Source organism: Neurospora hispaniola, assembly GCF_033458365.1.
Source record: "Neurospora hispaniola strain FGSC 10403 chromosome Unknown B0T23scaffold_9, whole genome shotgun sequence".
Lineage (NCBI taxonomy): Eukaryota > Fungi > Ascomycota > Sordariomycetes > Sordariales > Sordariaceae > Neurospora > Neurospora hispaniola.
Window position 1 is genome coordinate 45,617 of NW_026944414.1, and position 17,016 is coordinate 62,632.

At 53.3% G+C, this 17,016-nt stretch overlaps 6 protein-coding genes across 6 annotated transcripts; 4 read left to right on the plus strand and 2 right to left on the minus strand.

Moving 5' to 3' along the window:
• The first annotated feature begins 242 nt into the window (after positions 1-242).
• B0T23DRAFT_237810 (uncharacterized protein) lies at positions 243-1,137 on the plus strand. The gene has a single exon (XM_062833989.1). It carries the CDS (start codon positions 476-478, stop codon positions 1,013-1,015), a length of 540 nt encoding a protein of 179 aa, XP_062688514.1. The 5' UTR covers positions 243-475; the 3' UTR covers positions 1,016-1,137.
• Positions 1,138-1,522: 385 nt separating this feature from the next.
• Positions 1,523-3,879, plus strand: B0T23DRAFT_366005 (uncharacterized protein). Its single transcript, XM_062836379.1, has 5 exons — positions 1,523-1,841; positions 1,947-2,652; positions 2,980-3,082; positions 3,190-3,600; positions 3,661-3,879. The coding sequence occupies exons 1-5, from the start codon at positions 1,672-1,674 to the stop codon at positions 3,756-3,758; spliced, it is 1,488 nt and encodes a 495-aa protein (XP_062688515.1). The 5' UTR covers positions 1,523-1,671; the 3' UTR covers positions 3,759-3,879.
• Positions 3,880-6,375, minus strand: B0T23DRAFT_366009 (amino acid permease/ SLC12A domain-containing protein). Its single transcript, XM_062836380.1, has 2 exons — positions 5,676-6,375; positions 3,880-5,616 (listed from the first exon to the last, which is right to left on the minus strand). The coding sequence occupies exons 1-2, from the start codon at positions 5,878-5,880 to the stop codon at positions 4,118-4,120; spliced, it is 1,704 nt and encodes a 567-aa protein (XP_062688516.1). The 5' UTR covers positions 5,881-6,375; the 3' UTR covers positions 3,880-4,117.
• Positions 6,376-8,219: 1,844 nt separating this feature from the next.
• On the plus strand, positions 8,220-10,436 carry B0T23DRAFT_238085 (catalase-domain-containing protein). The gene is made up of 3 exons (XM_062833993.1): positions 8,220-8,470; positions 8,532-10,251; positions 10,358-10,436. The coding sequence occupies exons 1-2, from the start codon at positions 8,462-8,464 to the stop codon at positions 10,071-10,073; spliced, it is 1,551 nt and encodes a 516-aa protein (XP_062688517.1). The 5' UTR covers positions 8,220-8,461; the 3' UTR covers positions 10,074-10,251; positions 10,358-10,436.
• Positions 10,437-11,925: 1,489 nt separating this feature from the next.
• Positions 11,926-12,640, plus strand: B0T23DRAFT_388798 (uncharacterized protein). The gene is made up of 2 exons (XM_062837775.1): positions 11,926-12,016; positions 12,068-12,640. The coding sequence occupies exon 2, from the start codon at positions 12,083-12,085 to the stop codon at positions 12,482-12,484; it is 402 nt and encodes a 133-aa protein (XP_062688518.1). The 5' UTR covers positions 11,926-12,016; positions 12,068-12,082; the 3' UTR covers positions 12,485-12,640.
• A 389-nt stretch (positions 12,641-13,029) lies between these two features.
• On the minus strand, positions 13,030-14,511 carry B0T23DRAFT_326052 (uncharacterized protein; the record flags this gene model as incomplete). Its single annotated transcript, XM_062835541.1, has 1 exon — positions 13,030-14,511. The coding sequence occupies one exon, from the start codon at positions 14,509-14,511 to the stop codon at positions 13,030-13,032; it is 1,482 nt and encodes a 493-aa protein (XP_062688519.1).
• Positions 14,512-17,016: the final 2,505 nt, after the last annotated feature.

Below are 17,016 nucleotides of genomic sequence, written 5' to 3' on the forward strand. Positions count from 1 at the left end.
CGACAGCCATGACGACCCCGCGTAATGATAGTACTCGGCCCTGGACACGTTTTCGATGTGGATGGCAGAGGTCGGACGGTTGCTGCGAACTCGAGGGTTTGGCCGCCGGAGAGATGGAGAAAAAACTTGTCGACCTCCTGGTTGTCGACGACGTCGCCCTTCAACTCCTTGACCATTTGGTGCCGTTGTAGTGGATAGAAGTCTTGTTGTCGAGATGAAGACCGTGAAGCTATCCGCGAATGCTTGGCAGGAAAGTACTGCATCCGAACCCAGGACGGCGGAGAACGACGAGGAGCTCACGGCTTTAGAAACAACCACTGAAGTCGTGAAGAATCTGCTTGGGCTTGGTCTTGCCGAAAGAAAAGATGTCGCGGGGACTGAAGCTTGCAACTGAAACTCGGAGCCGGTACCGAAGACGCTGCAGGATAGGCTCGGATGGGCATTTTTGGCTTGGCTCTCGGGCTGGAGATGGGTGATGAAGTCCTTGACGCACTCGGACAAGTCGAAACGGTCGCTTTCAGGGTCGAGGGCGGGTCCTCGTGATGGTGGGCTGCGGCATGCGATGGAGAGTTGCTATTCTTTGGAGCTCTGCGCTATCGGCTTTCCATTTAAGTGGCGGCACTGTGGATGTGGATGTCGGAACATGTCGTGGTACTCGAAAAGACCCTTTGAGCATGTAAGGAGGCGTCCCGGGGTGCCGACGCACTTGGTTCGGCCATTGTGCTGTTGTAGCTGCTGCAGAAGTTTAGTTCGGATTAGTGAACCATGGGGAGAAGGTGGTCATTGCAGTAACACAAATATCACCAGGGATGGCATCGCACAACGACAGCAATGCAGTCAGCAAATCAATAGACAGAAACCGAGGCCAAATACACTTGCAGTTGACAGCCCTGGCTTCACAATCCGCCGGCATCATCCTGACACTTGTCAGGCTCACCAGGACCAATGTGTTCGCCGTGGCCCATCCATCTCGTGTCTCGAAGGAATTCAGCCATCACATGCTTCCCGGTGGTGAAGCAAACACCGCCGGGATGATTCCGACAAGTGGTGACGTGAAATGACACGCGAAACAATCCAGAAAGTCTGTTATTGCCAGCGATTCATCTCCTGATTCGGTGGCTAAGCATGGACGGTCGGGACTTGTAGGGTGCGGCATGGCGTCGAAGCGAAAGGTTGAGAAATGGCCGATGCCGACAGGTGGGCAATGGGCGTTGGAGCCGTGGTAAGCATGAACCGATCACTGACACTGACCAGATAAGATGCTTCGTGAGAAGTGGAAGTCAGGAATACATCGGTGGGATCAATTTCCAAGCAAATGTGTAAACATAACGCCGTTGGTAGGTTTGGACGGGAAACGAACAGGTGGTGAGGGGGTCGGTGCTGTGCCTAGGTACTTATCTTATCGGACAGAAACCAGCCTACGTGTTTATCGTCAAAACCAGGCTATTCCTATATGCATATGCCAGAACTTCAGTGCATGGCACTTGAGGTCCTACATACTCCTGGCGGCATCAACACCAAACGGGAAAGCATCCAAACCGCAATCATCACGATTCACGGGACAGACCGGAGCGCAGGGTCGCCCACACCGGCTTCCAATCTTCTTGCCATTTATCATTTGCCTGGCGCACCATATTCCTTATGATCCTTACTAGTGTATAACTTGTAGTAATGTTGTTTTCCACCCCCAAATCGCGGTCGCGCCGTCAGTGGCTTCTCCCGCTCGTCGCCATCACTACCTCTCTAGCCACCCATGTTGCCGCAGCCGAGATAGCTCCTCATGAGCTGCCGTCTTACCACTATGGCGCTCCCATTCGTGTGGAGTGCATGAACCGCAGCTCGTAAGCTCCATGTCCCTTTTGTCCTGTCCTGACACGGCTTCTTCCTTATTTCGTCCCATCGCATTTCTCCTACCTTCCGACTGTGCTAACCGCCCAATGCCACAGAGAAACCGGCGAACATATTGAAACCCCCGCCCACGAGATCCAATGGATCCCCTTCCCCATGTGCGAAGAAACTAAAGCCCCCCTCGAATTCAACTACGGCATCGAGACCGAGCAGAACTGCACGATCCCCATGATCGACGACCCCTTCTTCCACCTGCTCGAGTTCTACATCCACTCCGACGCTCCTCTAACCTGCCGCCTTCCCGCGCGCCCTCCCCCGCAAGTCGAGATCGTAGGCGAGAAACCCCACGTTACCGAATACGTCCCGCTGGTCTTTGCGCTGGCTGGCACGTTACAACTCAGCCATATGCACATCTCGACACACATGAACGTGCTGTTGCATTCCACGCCAAAACATCATTTGCACAAGAAGGATTCAGGGGTGTTGGATAGCGCTACGGCCTACTCTACCTCTCCCCTGACGCACATGGAGGGAAGCTCTACGAGGAGACTGGTGATTGGGGACCCCCTACCGCTGCAGTTTTCCGTCAGATGGTTCCCGACGCCGGAGCTCCCACGAGTGGAGGGGAAGGTGGAGTGGCAGGGCATGGGAGGACACATTTACGCCAGCACCGTGTTCTACGCCCTGTTGTCGTTTGGAGCGGGCGTGTGTGTGAGCAGTGTTTGGTTCTTTGGGAGCGTGTTGCCGCAGAGATTGAAGGGGAGGAGCTTGGGAGGAGCGACCCCATTAGGATACGGTGCGGGCGTGGGTAATGGTTGGGGTTATCAGCCTGGGAAGAGGGCGGATTGATGTGATAGATGTCGATACGATAATGTAATGTTTCTTTGTCCTTGACGCTTGATGGACGACACCCTGGGAGTCGAGGCGTATGCGAGATCGCGGCCGTGTTCACCTCGGTGTACACAGTACACACCCCCTAGTCTGCAGGGGTCAGGGGTAGCTTGCCGTTTACGCCAGCCGATTGGGCATCACTGTCAGCTTTCCAATTTGGGGAATCTGGGGTCAACAATCTTTCTAACGCGCATCGCTTTCCGTCCTTTCGCAACCACCATCGTTCATTCGTCAAGACAGGTGAAGGACCCCCGATCAACAAACAAAATGGCCGTCTACAACGAATCCCGCCTGAACTACGTCTGGCTGGCGTGGTTTGCGCTGTCGATCCCCATCATTCTTTGTACGTTCCCTCTTGATATCAGCTGCCAGGCTCGGCCTACCCGAGACAACCGGAACCATATCCGTCCCTACGCTACCTCCAAAGTCACTAACCTCACCCCCTCCTAGTCATCGATGCCCTCCACTTCTACCCTTCGTCCTGGTACTCCTCCCCCTCCGCCCCGCTACACATCTTCCACCTCGCCCGCCAAGACTACATCGCCCAATACAACGACCCCATTGTTCAGTGGTCTCCTTCCACCTCCGTCCCGGGCTCCCACGACTCCTGGATCGGTTTGTTCTTGTATCTCGAATTCGGCTTCACCTTGCCCGTGGTGCTCTACGGATTCTTTCTGTTGGCAGTGAAAAGAAAGGGAACCACGGGACGGGATGAGCTCCTTTTCCTCGTGTATGCGCTGGAGACGGCCTTGACGACGTTGGTGTGTATCTACGATGTCGGGTATTGGGATCCGGCCGTTTATAGCGAGGAGGCGAAAAGGACCATGGTTTTGCAGTTCTTTGGGCCGTGGTTTTTGGTTCGTAAGTTGCCTTGTCTTTTATAGGTAATCAATCAAAGAGATGCTGACAAGAGACAAACAGCCAGCATCATGGCTGTTGACATGGCTAGGAGGATCCTGGGGAGGATCAAGGTTGCTGATGAGGCTATGGAGGAGAGGCAGAGGAGAAAGGGGCAGTAAATCCAGACTCCCGTGGTTCGATTTCCATGCCGTGCTTGTTTCAAGTAAACCGAGCAACCATGCTTTCCACACATGTCAACAAATTGGAGGATCACACACATGGCCGTTCGAATCATGCAGTAAATTACTCATTTTTTTGTCTAAGCTGCACCGGGGTATCATTCTATGTAACACCGCCGCCTTCCTTTTTGAGTGTACATCCAGAAAAACGAAAATTCAACATAAGACGCTTGTGTAAATAGAAATTACAAGGCATGGTGTACATGCCCGTTCCATCGTTCCCTGTTCATATCCAATCCACTCCTCATCCATCGTTCGTAACCCGTAACGTACATCAATCCTTCCATTATACCATCCCCTTAACCCATGATACCCGTTCCAATCTTCTTCCAGATACTTGTAGGCTCCTCGACCTCATCGGGGATCTCGGCATCCAGATCCAAAGACCCAGTAGTAACATCCATGTCCTTGGCCGAGACCGGCTTACACGCCGCGGCGCCGTGGACAATGAGGGTATAGAGCTTGTGGCCCAGGTACATGACGGCAAAAAGGATGAGCGAGACGTACGCCACGAAAAATTCTTCGACGCTCCAGGGCATGAACGCGGTAAAGCCTTGGGTCAGGGTAATCAGGATGCAGAAGAACAGGGCGTAGTAGACGTAGTAAGGGGCCCAGGTGGCGCGATAGGGCAGCTTGGAGCGGGGGATGCCGTGCGCCTCAAGACCCTTCATGAAGCGGAGGTGGGCGATGAGGATGCCGGACCAGGCGATGAAACCCGCGACGCCCGAAATGTTGAGAAGCCAGTCGAAGGCCTGGCTGCCGTTGGGAGAGAGGTTGAGGAAGCCGAGGAAACCGAACGCCGAGGTGAAAACGACGGCAACCCAGGGGACGCCGGACTTGGTGGTCATCTTGAACCACTTGGGGGCCATGCCGTCGTTGGCAAGGGAGACGAGGACACGAGAGCCCGAGTAGACGTTGGAGTTGGCGGCAGAGAGGACGACAGTAAGCAAAACAGCGTTAATGATGTCGGGTAGGACCTTGACGCCGGCGAGCTGGGCCGCAATGACAAAGGGAGAGGCAGCCGCGGTGTAGCCGCCATTGTTCAGGTCCTTGTTGTCGTAGGGGATGAGGATGCCGATGAAGAAGACGGTCATGATGAAGAAGAGGAAGATACGGTAAAAGGTCATGCGGATCGCACGGGGGACGTTGCGGCGCGGGTCTTCGGTCTCGCCAGCAGCGATACCGACAAGCTCGGTGCCCTGGAAGGAGAAGCCGGCCTGGATCATGACGGACCAGAAACCAACCCATTTGGCGACGGGGCGGCTGGGGTCAACAATGTAGGGAGCAAAAGCACCCGGCTCGTGCCAGTACTTGAAGCCAATGTAGCCCTGCTGACCGGCGCCGGCGTTGATGCAAATGCCGAAGATGAGGAAGCCGAGGACGGTGATGACCTTGACAGAGGACATCCAGAATTCAGCCTCGCCGTACCAGGACACGGGGAACAGGTTGATGACGAAAATGACGACCCAGAAGATGGCGATGAAAATACCGATGGACAGAGAGTCGTCCCAATATTGAATGATCAGACCAGTAGCAACCAGTTCGAGCGCAAACGTAATGGACCACGAAAACCAGTAGATCCACGACATGGAGAAACCGAGAGAGCCGTCCACGAAGCGAGCCGCGTACGTGGTGAAACCGCCGGTAACGGGGACGTAGGTGGCCATTTCACCGAGGGACATCATGATGCTGTAAACAATGGAGGCGATAAAGCAGTAGCCGATGAGGACGCCAGCAGGGCCCGACTTGGCGAGGGCGCTGCCGGAACCGATGAAGAGACCAGTACCAATAGTACCACCTATGCTGTCAGTCAGTCGGTGTCCTGCTGGAGAGAAAATTGCATCCCGAGTCACATACCAATGGCAATCATTTGCAAATGGCGAGACTTGAGCCTGCGCTTCAGCTCGGGACCGGCGTTGTGCTCGGCGAAGGAGGCCGCATCGTCATCAGCGGCCGACTGTTCCTTGACAAAGTCCTTTTTGGTTGCGCTGCCGGGTGGCGATCCGGCAGCGGAGGAGCCAGGACTCGCTGGCGCCGGCGGCGTACTTTCTCGCACCGCCATGTTTCTTTATCTGTGTGTCTTTGTCGCTCAGCTGAGGGTTGCTAGGACAGTCGTTGTCGGGCGGTGCGGTGTGGGTTGGGGTCTTTGCGCTTCTTGAGCTCAAGATGGGACGAGAGGGAATTGATGTCGTCTGGAGGTGTGGCGAAGAGACGGCGAGGACCGGACGCGCTGGAGTTGGACCCTTCTGCCAACTGCGTCTTTAAGGTTTCGGCCAGGGCAGAGTTGTGCAGGACAAGTGGAATCGAGGAACGTGGCTGGAGTGCTTCTAGTGGACTGTAGTGCGAAGGGACGAGATCAGCAAGAAAGATAATTGTATGACGGGGAGGGGTCTGGGGTTATTGACTCAGTTGTATGGACTCTGGGCGTGAAGTGTTGTACCGTGACGCTAGCTTTTTTCCACTTGCCTGTGTCGGAGATGTGACTCTGGAGAGGCAAGACTGCTCTGGGCAAAGCGTCCAGCTACCGGTTCTAGCCGAGTGGAGCCCGAGGGGGGGGGGGGTGTTATCAGGATCGGCGGGGGTAGCCAGGCCATCTGAATGGTGGATTTGAGGCGCTGAGGAGTTATCTTTGATGATATCTCTAGCGTCGTTGTCAAAGTCTTGGAGCTTCCGTAGTGGGAACAGCGACCGACATTACCTCTGCGCTTTTCACCGGTGTTCTCGAACGGGATTGGCGATGCCGTCTTTTCGGGAAGGTTAGGGTTAGCACTCAATGCGCCGCGGCAGCCACACATCGGAAGATTTCCATGCATGGACGAAACGCCACCCGAACCAACAAAGCAGAATTCTCGAAATTGGCCCGCCTTCGAGAACACCAATGGGCGGGTGTGCCCCTGGTTTGATGTGGGTGAGTTCGTCTCGTTGATGATTTCTTCGTGACCATGCAGTCTGAGCGCACTGCACACCCACGCTGTTGGGTTGCAGTCCGTGTTCTGAGGTTGCCTTGACAGGTTGGCCCCACACTTGACAGTTCATGACAGTCCCTGTCGGCCCTTGTCTATCGCCCGACGGGCCGTGGCCACTGATCTTCATTACCAAATGAAGCTTGTCAGAAATTCCAAAAGGCTTCAGGCCTCTCCCCTCCCCGCGAAGCCCCCGGGGTTCAATCACGCAATGCGAGGAGCACGGGCTGGAAAACATGGAGGCCTGTCTTCACGTGCGGAAGGCAGCATCCAACACCCACCCCCGCCTTTTTCCCCCTGACAAAAATTTTCTGGGGGCTGTGATTGGTCAATGGCGGCTACAGTCGTGCCGGCTGCACGGCCGTGCGTCGTCATTCCGGTCAATTCGGCCTGTCTCGTCCGCTCGCTTGTCTCGGTTTGGGAGCGACACCTGCGACTGGATGCACTTCGGAAATGACATTTCGTGGGGAATGATAACGACTTCAACATCTCGGGCTTCTTCTGATTATACATCATCAAACTACATGCAAACCAAGACTCGCCAGCGCATGTTCTCGCAAGAAAATATCGCATTCTTCACCGACGGCAACAACGTCGACGATATTCCGCCGATCTCCGAGTGCCGCGCAGTGTGCCCGCACCTGACGAGTAGTGGCTCAGCTTTCGCCCTTCACTAATCTGGCTGCTTGGATGGATCCTGCGTCCTTCACATCTTCACATCATCACTGACTGTCTTGTCTTGTCGTGTCCGTCCAGAGCCTCAGCTCTTGTCTTTGATGCCCAGATCGCTGTTTAATGACTCCTTGGCATTCAGTCCTGACCACGCCGACAGGGTCGCGGACAACTTGATGTTCGGTCAGATGCGATCTCTGAGGACCCACCTTCCTTTTCGCTCCCAGCCGACGAGAAACATAGCCAATGGTCGCGACTATTGTCCTGACAATGCAGAAGAGTCCATTGGAAGTGGGCGAAACATATATATTGCGATCGAATACGACGTGCCGACTTTGTATGCTGGGCTTTCACTCCTTTCCATCATTCCAGATGGGCTTTTGCTGCCACCACCTCAGACCACTCGGGTTCTGGTCGCTCTAGATGGACGCCAGCCAAGTGACTGCAACATCCCCAACACGAATGTCGACAGCATGTCTCGAGTCTCTACACTTCCAATCTGGTTACACCCAAGTGATGTGTAGCAACCGCTCTCACGATATCTGAGGATTCAGCGCACCGGTTTCCTCCGATGATGTTGGCAATGGAAGGCAAACAGGGCCCTGACTTTTCCACATGGACCAGCAACCCCAAAACGGTGCTGACAAAGGAAACATTGCACTCGAATCAAGGACCAAACAGCATCATGGACAACACATAACTAGATAATCCACTCCACTACACTACATCCACAAACATGGCACCTTCGTGCAATTGCCTTGGCCCGGAGACCACGGATGTCGCGTGTATGCTCTCCTTCGTCGGACGTTGTGCGTGTGCAAGTTGGGTTCCAGCAAGTGGTGATGTCATGGTATCCAGTCGCGATAGGAGACCCACCGGTCACCACCATGGAGACAATCATGGCGATGTCAACATCCAACCCGATATAAAGACAGCAGCCGTGATCTGGGAGGTTTGGATGTTGTCTCAGCATAGTATCCCACGCCAGATTTTACCATTATCGCAATCATGTCTTCAGTAAGTTTGTCTTTCATTTCACCCCTGAAGATCCGCCCATACTGACCTCGACTTCTTCCAGAACGACGCACCAGTTTACACACTTGCCGAGGGACGCCCCGTCCAGGACCCTTCGGCTGCCACGGTCCTGATGGGCTCGAAGCCTCGTGGCGGAGCCCTCTCTCTCCTCGCAGACACCCAGTTGATCGAAACCCTCGCACACTTCCCCCGAGAACGCATCCCCGAACGTGTCGTCCACGCCAAGGCCGCCGGTGCCTGGGGAGAGTTTGAGTGCACGGAAGATGTCTCGGACTTTACGTCTGTTGACTTCCTCAACAAGGTCGGAAAGAAGACCAAGGTCCTGGCCCGTATCTCCACGGTGGCGGGCGAGAAGGGCTCTGCGGATACGGTTCGTGATATCCGCGGTTTCGCTGTCAAGTTCTTCACCGAGGAGGGCAACTGGGACTTTGTCGGCAACGACTTGCCCGTCTTCTTCATCCGCGATCCCGTCAAGTTCCCCAGTCTCAACCGCTCCCACAAGCGTCACCCCCAGACCAACGTGCCCGACTCGACCATGTTCTGGGATTTCCACAACAACAACCAAGAAGGCGTCCACTGCCTGATGCAGCTCTTTGGCGGCCGTGGCATCCCCGCCTCTCTCCGCAATGTCAACGCCTTTGGCAACCACACCTACAAGTTCGGCAAGCCCGAGGACGGCACGTTCAAGTACGTCAAGATCCACTTGAAGCCCGACGCCGGCATCAAGAACCTCGAGTCCGATGAAGCCCTCCGCCTGGCCGGCGAGGAACCCGATTACCACATCAAGGACATGTACAATGCCATCGAGCGCGGCGACTACCCCACTTGGACCATGTACTTCCAGGTCATGGACCCCAAGGACGTCGAAACCTACCGGTACAACATCTTTGACATTACGCAGACCTGGTCGCATCGGGACTATCCTCTGCGTCCCATCGGTAAACTCAGGCTTAACAAGAACCCGGAAAACCACTTCCAGGATATCGAGCAAGCCGCCTTCTCCCCCTCCACCATGGTCCCTGGCATTGGCCCTAGCGCGGACCCCATGCTCCAGGCTAGAATGTTCTCCTACCCTGATGCCGCCCGCTACCGTGTCGGTCCCAACTACCAACAACTCCCTTGCAACCGCGCCCTGCACGTATACTCACCGTACCAGCGTGACGGTCCAATGCGCGTAGACGGTAACTATGGTGGCGACCCGGACTATGTGCGGTCTTCCTTCCGTCCCATGCGTTTCGGTCCTCCTGACATCGCTCACGACGAGTGGGCCGGTAAGGTTGCCTTGTTCACCTCGGAAGTGACCGACCTCGATTTCGAGCAGCCGAGGGATCTGTGGAAGATCTTTAAGGAGACCGGAGAAGACAAGCGGTTTGCCAAGAACGTGGCGGCGCATGTGGGCAAGGCGTTGCCGGAGGTGCAAAAGAAGACAATCGAGATGTTTAGTAAGGTTGATCAGGAAGTGGGAGAGGCTATTCAAAGGGAGTTGGATGAGCTTGAGAAGAAGGGCGGTGCGGGCATTGAGCATGACAAGGCGCCGGTAAAGGGGAAGGGAATGAGGTGTAAGGATTCAAAGGATGATGAGTGAGTATTGCAATTGTGAATAATGATGAATTATATAGCGCATTTTGATTCGATGTTCCTTGCATTCTGCTTCCTGCGAATGCCAGTCGTTCCTGCATCATGCATTCTGCACTTTGTTTGCTTGCGTCAATCGTCCCCGACCGGCATCAGAATGTCTTTCTACATGCGCGCAGGCATCTCAGGTAAATCATTTATCCTAATCTTTTGATCAATCATCAATTACATATCGGTCCGTCCGTCTCCCCTTTTGGTCCAGTGGGTTTATGCTGACCTTGCTTCCCATCACAGCATCGTATTGCTCCCCGACTCCGCTAGCCAGTAGCACGATCAAACGCGCAATCGTCTCCGACTACGGCCCGATACCAAATTCAGAAGAACACTCCACATCCTCAACCACTCGGCTGTATGGGACAGTCCGTCGCCCTTCACCTGTTGCCAGATGTTTTTGTCAACACAGCCCTAACACAACCCAAGATGCACAAAGGCTGTTCAGCTCGTCGATTTTGCCGTGGAACTTGACACACATGGGGACCCGGGAAAGATTTGCATGCACAATTACAAAAGGTCGAAATCAGGGGTGAGGAAATGCAAGACATCCACGGCTATGGTCCCGTTTGCCTCCCATGCCAGTCTTCCGAGGTAGGTATATCTTCCAGAGCAAGCTTCCCACCTTTCTTCAGCTCTTTTGTGCTTCAGGTACTGACCAGCATCAACAACAGTGACCCGCTCAAAGCATCTGCCATGCAAACTGCCATGCTTGTATGCATGTGCGATCTCGTCCTGTCATCTCGAAACACTGCCGGTCATCCTCCTATCCCAACCGAACACATACAAATATCCGAGGTCTAAACCCAAGCTTGCGCTCGAATTTCGAAGGCAAACCACGAAATATACTATGCGCTCATATCCATACGGACGTGCTTCCTCCCACCGTCGACGTTAGCACCCGAGGTTCAAGGCATTCCCCCAGTAGGGAAGCTCGCGCCAGTCGTCTCCGATTCTGCTCGCTAGCCCAACAGGCGTGGGCTCCCACCAGTCCTCTGAAATCTGACACCGAGGAATCTATTTACCGAAAAGAACTGCACAACAGCCTCACGAGTGCTCGCCAGTGACATGCATACCATCCAGATCCACCGATACATTTGCCATCCTGAAATGGTCAGCCCTACCAACGGCGGACGAAAGCTTGCAAAGGGTACGAAAGGGACATTGCTGCCCAGCCAATAACATACACAACAGTCCAACAGATGGACATGATGTACATGGGGGCTTGGAGTATGGTCGCGAGTTGGTACAAACCGATGGATCGAGTGATCTACATCTCTCAATAATCGTGATGCAGGCGGAAGGGTGTTGCTGCACAGCGAAGCTTTATTTCGAACCGCATGTCCCCATCTTCCCAAATACCAACGTGTATTCTTAACCTCTACCATCACACAAACTTTGTGCACCGGCTGTGCCTCTCTTATGATCAGTTGACCTGAGGTGATATCGCTCCGGACGTAGTGGTTGGTCGAGAAGTCCCTATGGCATTCAGGCTATCCAGCCAAGTGCTTGTTGGCGCCAACGGTCCATTTTTGTGCTGTGCTTATAGTCGTTTCCAGTCGATTGGGTCGGTTCTAGATCCGTGCAGATACCAGGGCTGTGTGTTGCTATGGATAAAGACATGAACCAGTCACTGCCCAAGAGTCAAGGGTACCAAGCCCCAGTTACACCGGCACCTTGTCAATACTACATCGAATCAAGCCAGTGTCAACCCAGTATCATGGCCTCAATTAGTGCCCACTAATACGCCTTACGTCTTGGCTTTGACTAGGGTAAGAATCTTTATATGTAGTCCACTTCCTTAGACCAACATCATCCCTTTGCTTTGCATTTCACGACCATCATTTGCTGTCACGATTCCTGAGCAAAAGCTGCCACATTTCAGCACTGCAGGACCATCCGGTATGTCCAACGGCTGTTTTTGGTAGAATACAAACTAACAAGACCATTCAGCCACCCACTACCGAAATGTCCGCCAACCGCACGTGCGACCACGATGCCCTCCCCGACCTCCAAGGCATCCCCGGTCTACCCATGGACCGCAGCGTTTTCGTTATTCCCAACTGGAACGAATCGTTTGTGGGCATGACCAAGTGCTGCGCCCCCAACGAGGTGCATATCAGTGGCGATTACGGGTTTGAAGGATGCGTCTTGTGGTGCTTGATTCCAGACTCCTTTCTCAAAACACGAGATGGGCAGAAGCTCGAGGAAGGTGCGGTTCTTGACCAAATGAGCCACTGTATACGGGCTAAGACTGGAATTTCGAGGTATATTAGTGGCGGCCAAGTGAAGAACAACGCGGCAAGTTCGAGGACGACGTTGCTCGGGGTGGGAGTTTGGGCCTTGTTGGCTGTTGGACTGCTGGTGTGAAGTTGAATATTTGGTGTGTGTAGTCGAATGCAAAGTTTGCACTAGCTTTTAAGCGCGTGTATTGCAAAGGTTGATTCTAAGTCGAAGTTGGCAGGTGCAAAGTTTGCATCAACTGTAAAGTAGGGAAATACGCATATTGCACTAGCGCTTAAGCGGGAGAGTATATACGTTACAAAGGTTAGTTTTTAGTAGAAGTTACTAAGTGTAAAGTTTGCATTAACTTTTAAGCGGGAGTGGGCGTGCATTGCACTCGCTTTTAAACGAGAGAGTACGTACGTTGTAAAGGTTAATTTTTAGTGCAAGTTACTAGGTGTAAAGTCTGCATCAACCTTTAAGCGGGAGTGGGCGTACATTGCACTAACTTTTAAAAGTGCGTTGCAGAGGTTAACTTTGAATGCAAGCTGGCAGGTGCAAAGTTTTTAACGGCATATTATTTCAATTAGACATCACGCGATATTCAAACAACAGACTATTTCAATTAGACACTTGCACTTCAGGTCGAATTTGGGCACACAGTCTACTTTGATTCAAACTATATAGGTGTGCTAATCTTCTGTCTGCCATGGGTTGCTAGCCTCGACAAAGATTGTATCGTCATCAAGGTTCAACCGACGTGTCATGCTTCGCAACAGTTTGACAAAGGTGCTGTTGAACCTGTATTGCTTGATGATGGCCCGATGACGCTCCTGTGCTTGGCGCAGCTCTGCACCAATTTGGAATCGCGCCCCCATCTGCTTGAGCATAGCTGTGCTCTCCTCCATCTCGCTGAGCAACAGCTCAATGGAACTGAGCTTGCGTTCGAGCTCGCCTGTCTTGACAAACTGCAAAGACTGCCTCAAGTGGTCAACGCCCTCGGTATCCGTGAAGAATTGATCGGCGTCAGCCAATGTGCGATCCAGGTTATTCTTAAAGTATGTTGTCTCTTCCGCAACATACAGACCCGCCTCGTCGCAGTCTTGGCCCGCTTTCGAGCCAGCCTGAATGCCATTGAATCCGTCTTGGGATATCAGCGAGCTGGCAAGCATGGTAACCAGTCTTTCAGCCAAGGGAAGATGTTCTCCCACCCAGACGGGCAGGATGGGCACTCCAACAGTATATGGCTTGAGGCCAATCTGCAGCAGGGCGCCCATAGTAAGAGCCAAGAACATATTCTTCATTGGCAAGGCGGGCATGGAGGGCTCATAATGGTGCTGCTTCATGCGTTCAGACATCTGACCTGCAGTGCACCCTACGTACAGAGGCCCTTGGTGCATGTACGTGCTGCCTGTGTTGTCAAGCTTTTGGAGAGCCTTGGCTCGTCTCTTGAAGGATTCGATGAATACCTCCAGCTTGTGTATGTTTGCACTACCGTACGTTGGGAGATAGTGGAGTGTAGTGCCAGCTGATGCATCTTCAACGGCCTCATGTGGATATCCACAGGTTTTGTCAAGCTCGCGAGCGTCTTTGATGACTTGCTCGGCTTCGGGTGGCAACTGGGAGCCTTCGTGACTGGTGGCCAACAAGCGGTAGGCAGCCGCGTAGTTTTCAAGGATGCTGATGACTTGGGTGCACTCCCGATAGTTCAGGAACGCGCCTCGTTCAGCTGTATAACGGTGGCGGAAGGCAATGCCAACAGCATACACCCCTGGGAAAGTGCCACGGTCGCCTAGCTCTTCGATATACTTGACTGAATCTGTGACATAGTCATGTACCAGTGTCCCTTGAATCAAAGAGTCGCGCAGGCCAGTTGGGATGGCGTGGAGCAAGACGGCGTATTCTTCTCTGCCCTCTTTGATATCATCAGCCAATGAGTTTGCTGTACTGTGCAATACCACTGCCGGGTTTTTGATGCTGATTTTCATGACATCAGGCAGACATATGCAAAGGCTAAAGTTGGAGCTGTATGCTCCTGTCAAAGCCTGGATCATGAGCTTCTGCTCTGGCCCTACAAGCGGTCGTTGGGTGGTGGGTTCCTCCGACAGCGTTCGCCACGTCGTCGTAAACTCGGAGTGTCCCAAGTCGCGAGTGCCTACCAGCGTATTTTCCATGGTGATGATCCTGTAGGCGCTGTGTGTGTGTCGGGTGTGGGTGGATTCAGCCGTTGAAAATTTGTAAAAGTCTAGGGCACGTGAAGTAAAGGTAGAGATGTGGCTGAGGGCTGTACGTGTACCTTCCCTTCAACGGGTATCGATCCAGCGGTACGCGTCCGTAGAGGTAATTTTGACGCGTGTTTGCCGACTGAAGACTGACGCGTCAGGGCAAGACGAAAACGGGACGAGACCCAGTACACTCCCCCTCCCCCCAAACACTCAAAGGTATACCTTACATTTTGTCGCACAACAACGTTTCTTCAACTACCTCTACCTGCCCATTTTCACGCCGCACTCAACAAAAAAATACCTCTAGGTACCGTCAAGATGCCCGTCGATGCCTCGCTACACCGGTTGGGGGTTATGGCCACCAAGGACTTGAGTGCCGTTGTCAAAAAGGCAACTGAGGTGCTGCAAACCGGCCGCGCAACGGTAGATGGCATTGACGAGTGTTGGAATGACTTCTGTACCGAGCAGAAAGTTGATGACAATGTCGTCTTGGACACAAAGGAAACTCGCCGCATCTTGAGCCAGGCGGCCAAGGTGCAAGCTAAAATCGACCGATTCGACAATTACACAAAGCAGGCGCACAGAGAGACCAAGCACAGGATGGAAACGATCACGAACAATGTGGAGATCGAGACCATCGCCATCACACCTGAGGAGGCCAAGTTTGCGGTTACACTGTTCGATATGGGTTTAGCTGATGGCATCATACAAAAGGTCATTGACAAAGATACCGAGACGCGCATCAAGCGACACCTCAACGGTCAAGCGACCGGCCAAGTTGATACGCAACAAGACGTATTCAATGAAATCCGAGAAGCCAACGAAGAGATTACCAACCTCAAGGCCGAGTTGGAAAAGTCTGTCACGGACAATACGCGACTAAAGACAAAGGTGAAAGAGACGCAAGAACAGCTCAAGCAGGCCGAGACAAAGGCTACCAGCCAAGCCCGCAAGCTTGAGCAAAGAATTGAAGTGCTGCAGTCGGAACAATCCGATTCGAGCCTTCGAGATACGATCTCTCGCCTGGAAGGAGAAAAGCTGTTGCTGGATAAGGAGTTGAAGTTACTCCAAGCACAAAGAATGACCGACAAGCAGACTCTTCAAAACTCTTGGGACACTCGGGACCAAACTCTCAACCAATGCCAGGAGGTCATGAATGAGAACAAAAGTCGTGTCCGGAAAATAAAGGATTGGTGCAAGCGCGTCTTCCAGCACGACATTGACTTGTTGACAAGCCAGAAGGAGGACTTGAAGAGCGAGCTGGAGGGCGTGAATACCCAAGTCTCCCAGCTCAAGAATCAGCTTGGTGCGAAGACCACCGAGCTGTCTGCTTCAAACGATCGCGTCTCCCAACTCGAGAAGGCCCATGCCGAAAATGTTCAGCGTCTTAACAGCCAGCTGTCTCTGTCGGAAAGGCGTGTCCGCAATCTCGAGAAGGATCTTGAGACAAAGACCACGGAGCTTTCTACTTCTGAACAACGCGTCTCCAATCTTCAGCAGCAGCTCGAAGACGTCCAGACGGCTACAGTTCAGCGGTTGAAGGATGATCTGGCGACTTCAGAAGGGCGTGTCGGCGATCTCGAGAAGTCGCTCAAAGAGGCTCAACTTGAAGTCTCTGAGCGTGTCCGCGATCTCGAGAAAGATCTCGAAAAGGCCCAGGCTACTTCCTTGGCTAACCTCCAAGTAGCTGAGGCGAAGATCAAGGAGCTGTCTGCTTCAAAAGAGCGTACCTCCGAACTCGAGAAGCAGCTCCAAGAGGCCCAGACTGCTAGTCAAGAACTGCACGACAAGGTCAAGACACAGTCAGAGAATGCTGAAAAGCTTCAGAAGGATCTCGATGAGGCCAGTGCTGATGCAAGGGATTATCGCAGGCAGTCGTTTGAACTACAAGGACAAGTTGAGGATCTAATCGTTGAGAACAGGGCATTGCAAAGGGAAAACGACGAACAGGGTAGGTCCATGATAGACATGGATGAAGCAGCAACCATGATGGAAAATGACAAAAGCCATCTACATGCACAACTGTCGAGGCTTCGAGCTCAGGTCAATGCGCTCAATCACGCTTGCTCCGGATATGGACAAACGGTACGCCGTCTGACAAAGGAGCGCAACGAGTCTCGCGATGAAGCCGACCAAGCCCAGCAGGAAGCAGGAGACCTCGTCAGTCAGGTCTCGGGACTGACAGGTGCCCTGACCAAGGTCAACCAAGGTGACCGCTTGGTAACAACAGAGGACCTTGATCCCTCTGTCAGACGCTTGCAAGATCAAGCCCAAAAGCTGACCACATCGTATCACGAGCTCCATGCTAATGTCGAGCATTGTGTAGCGTTCCTCAACGACTACACGGGATACAGGCTTGCCATGGACGCTTGGATCAGAGTGTTGCATCTGGCCGTCTCGCCCATTGAGGGAGATGTCGACAGCTATGACGGCGTCCGCGAGTTCTGGCATGTT

Bases quoted from the DNA above. Each gene is read 5' to 3' on its own strand.
- B0T23DRAFT_237810 (XM_062833989.1), top strand. From the start codon at position 476: ATGAAGTCCTTGACGCACTCGGACAAGTCGAAACGGTCGCTTTCAGGG.
- B0T23DRAFT_366005 (XM_062836379.1), top strand. From the start codon at position 1,672: ATGTTGTTTTCCACCCCCAAATCGCGGTCGCGCCGTCAGTGGCTTCTC. The intron at 2,653-2,979 runs GTGGGTAATGGT...TCGTCAAGACAG, and splicing joins CATTAGGATACGGTGCGGGC to GTGAAGGACCCCCGATCAAC. The intron at 3,083-3,189 runs GTACGTTCCCTC...ACCCCCTCCTAG, and splicing joins GTCGATCCCCATCATTCTTT to TCATCGATGCCCTCCACTTC.
- B0T23DRAFT_366009 (XM_062836380.1), bottom strand. From the start codon at position 5,880: ATGGCGGTGCGAGAAAGTACGCCGCCGGCGCCAGCGAGTCCTGGCTCC. The intron at 5,617-5,675 runs GTATGTGACTCG...CTGACAGCATAG, and splicing joins TTTGCAAATGATTGCCATTG to GTGGTACTATTGGTACTGGT.
- B0T23DRAFT_388798 (XM_062837775.1), top strand. From the start codon at position 12,083: ATGTCCGCCAACCGCACGTGCGACCACGATGCCCTCCCCGACCTCCAA.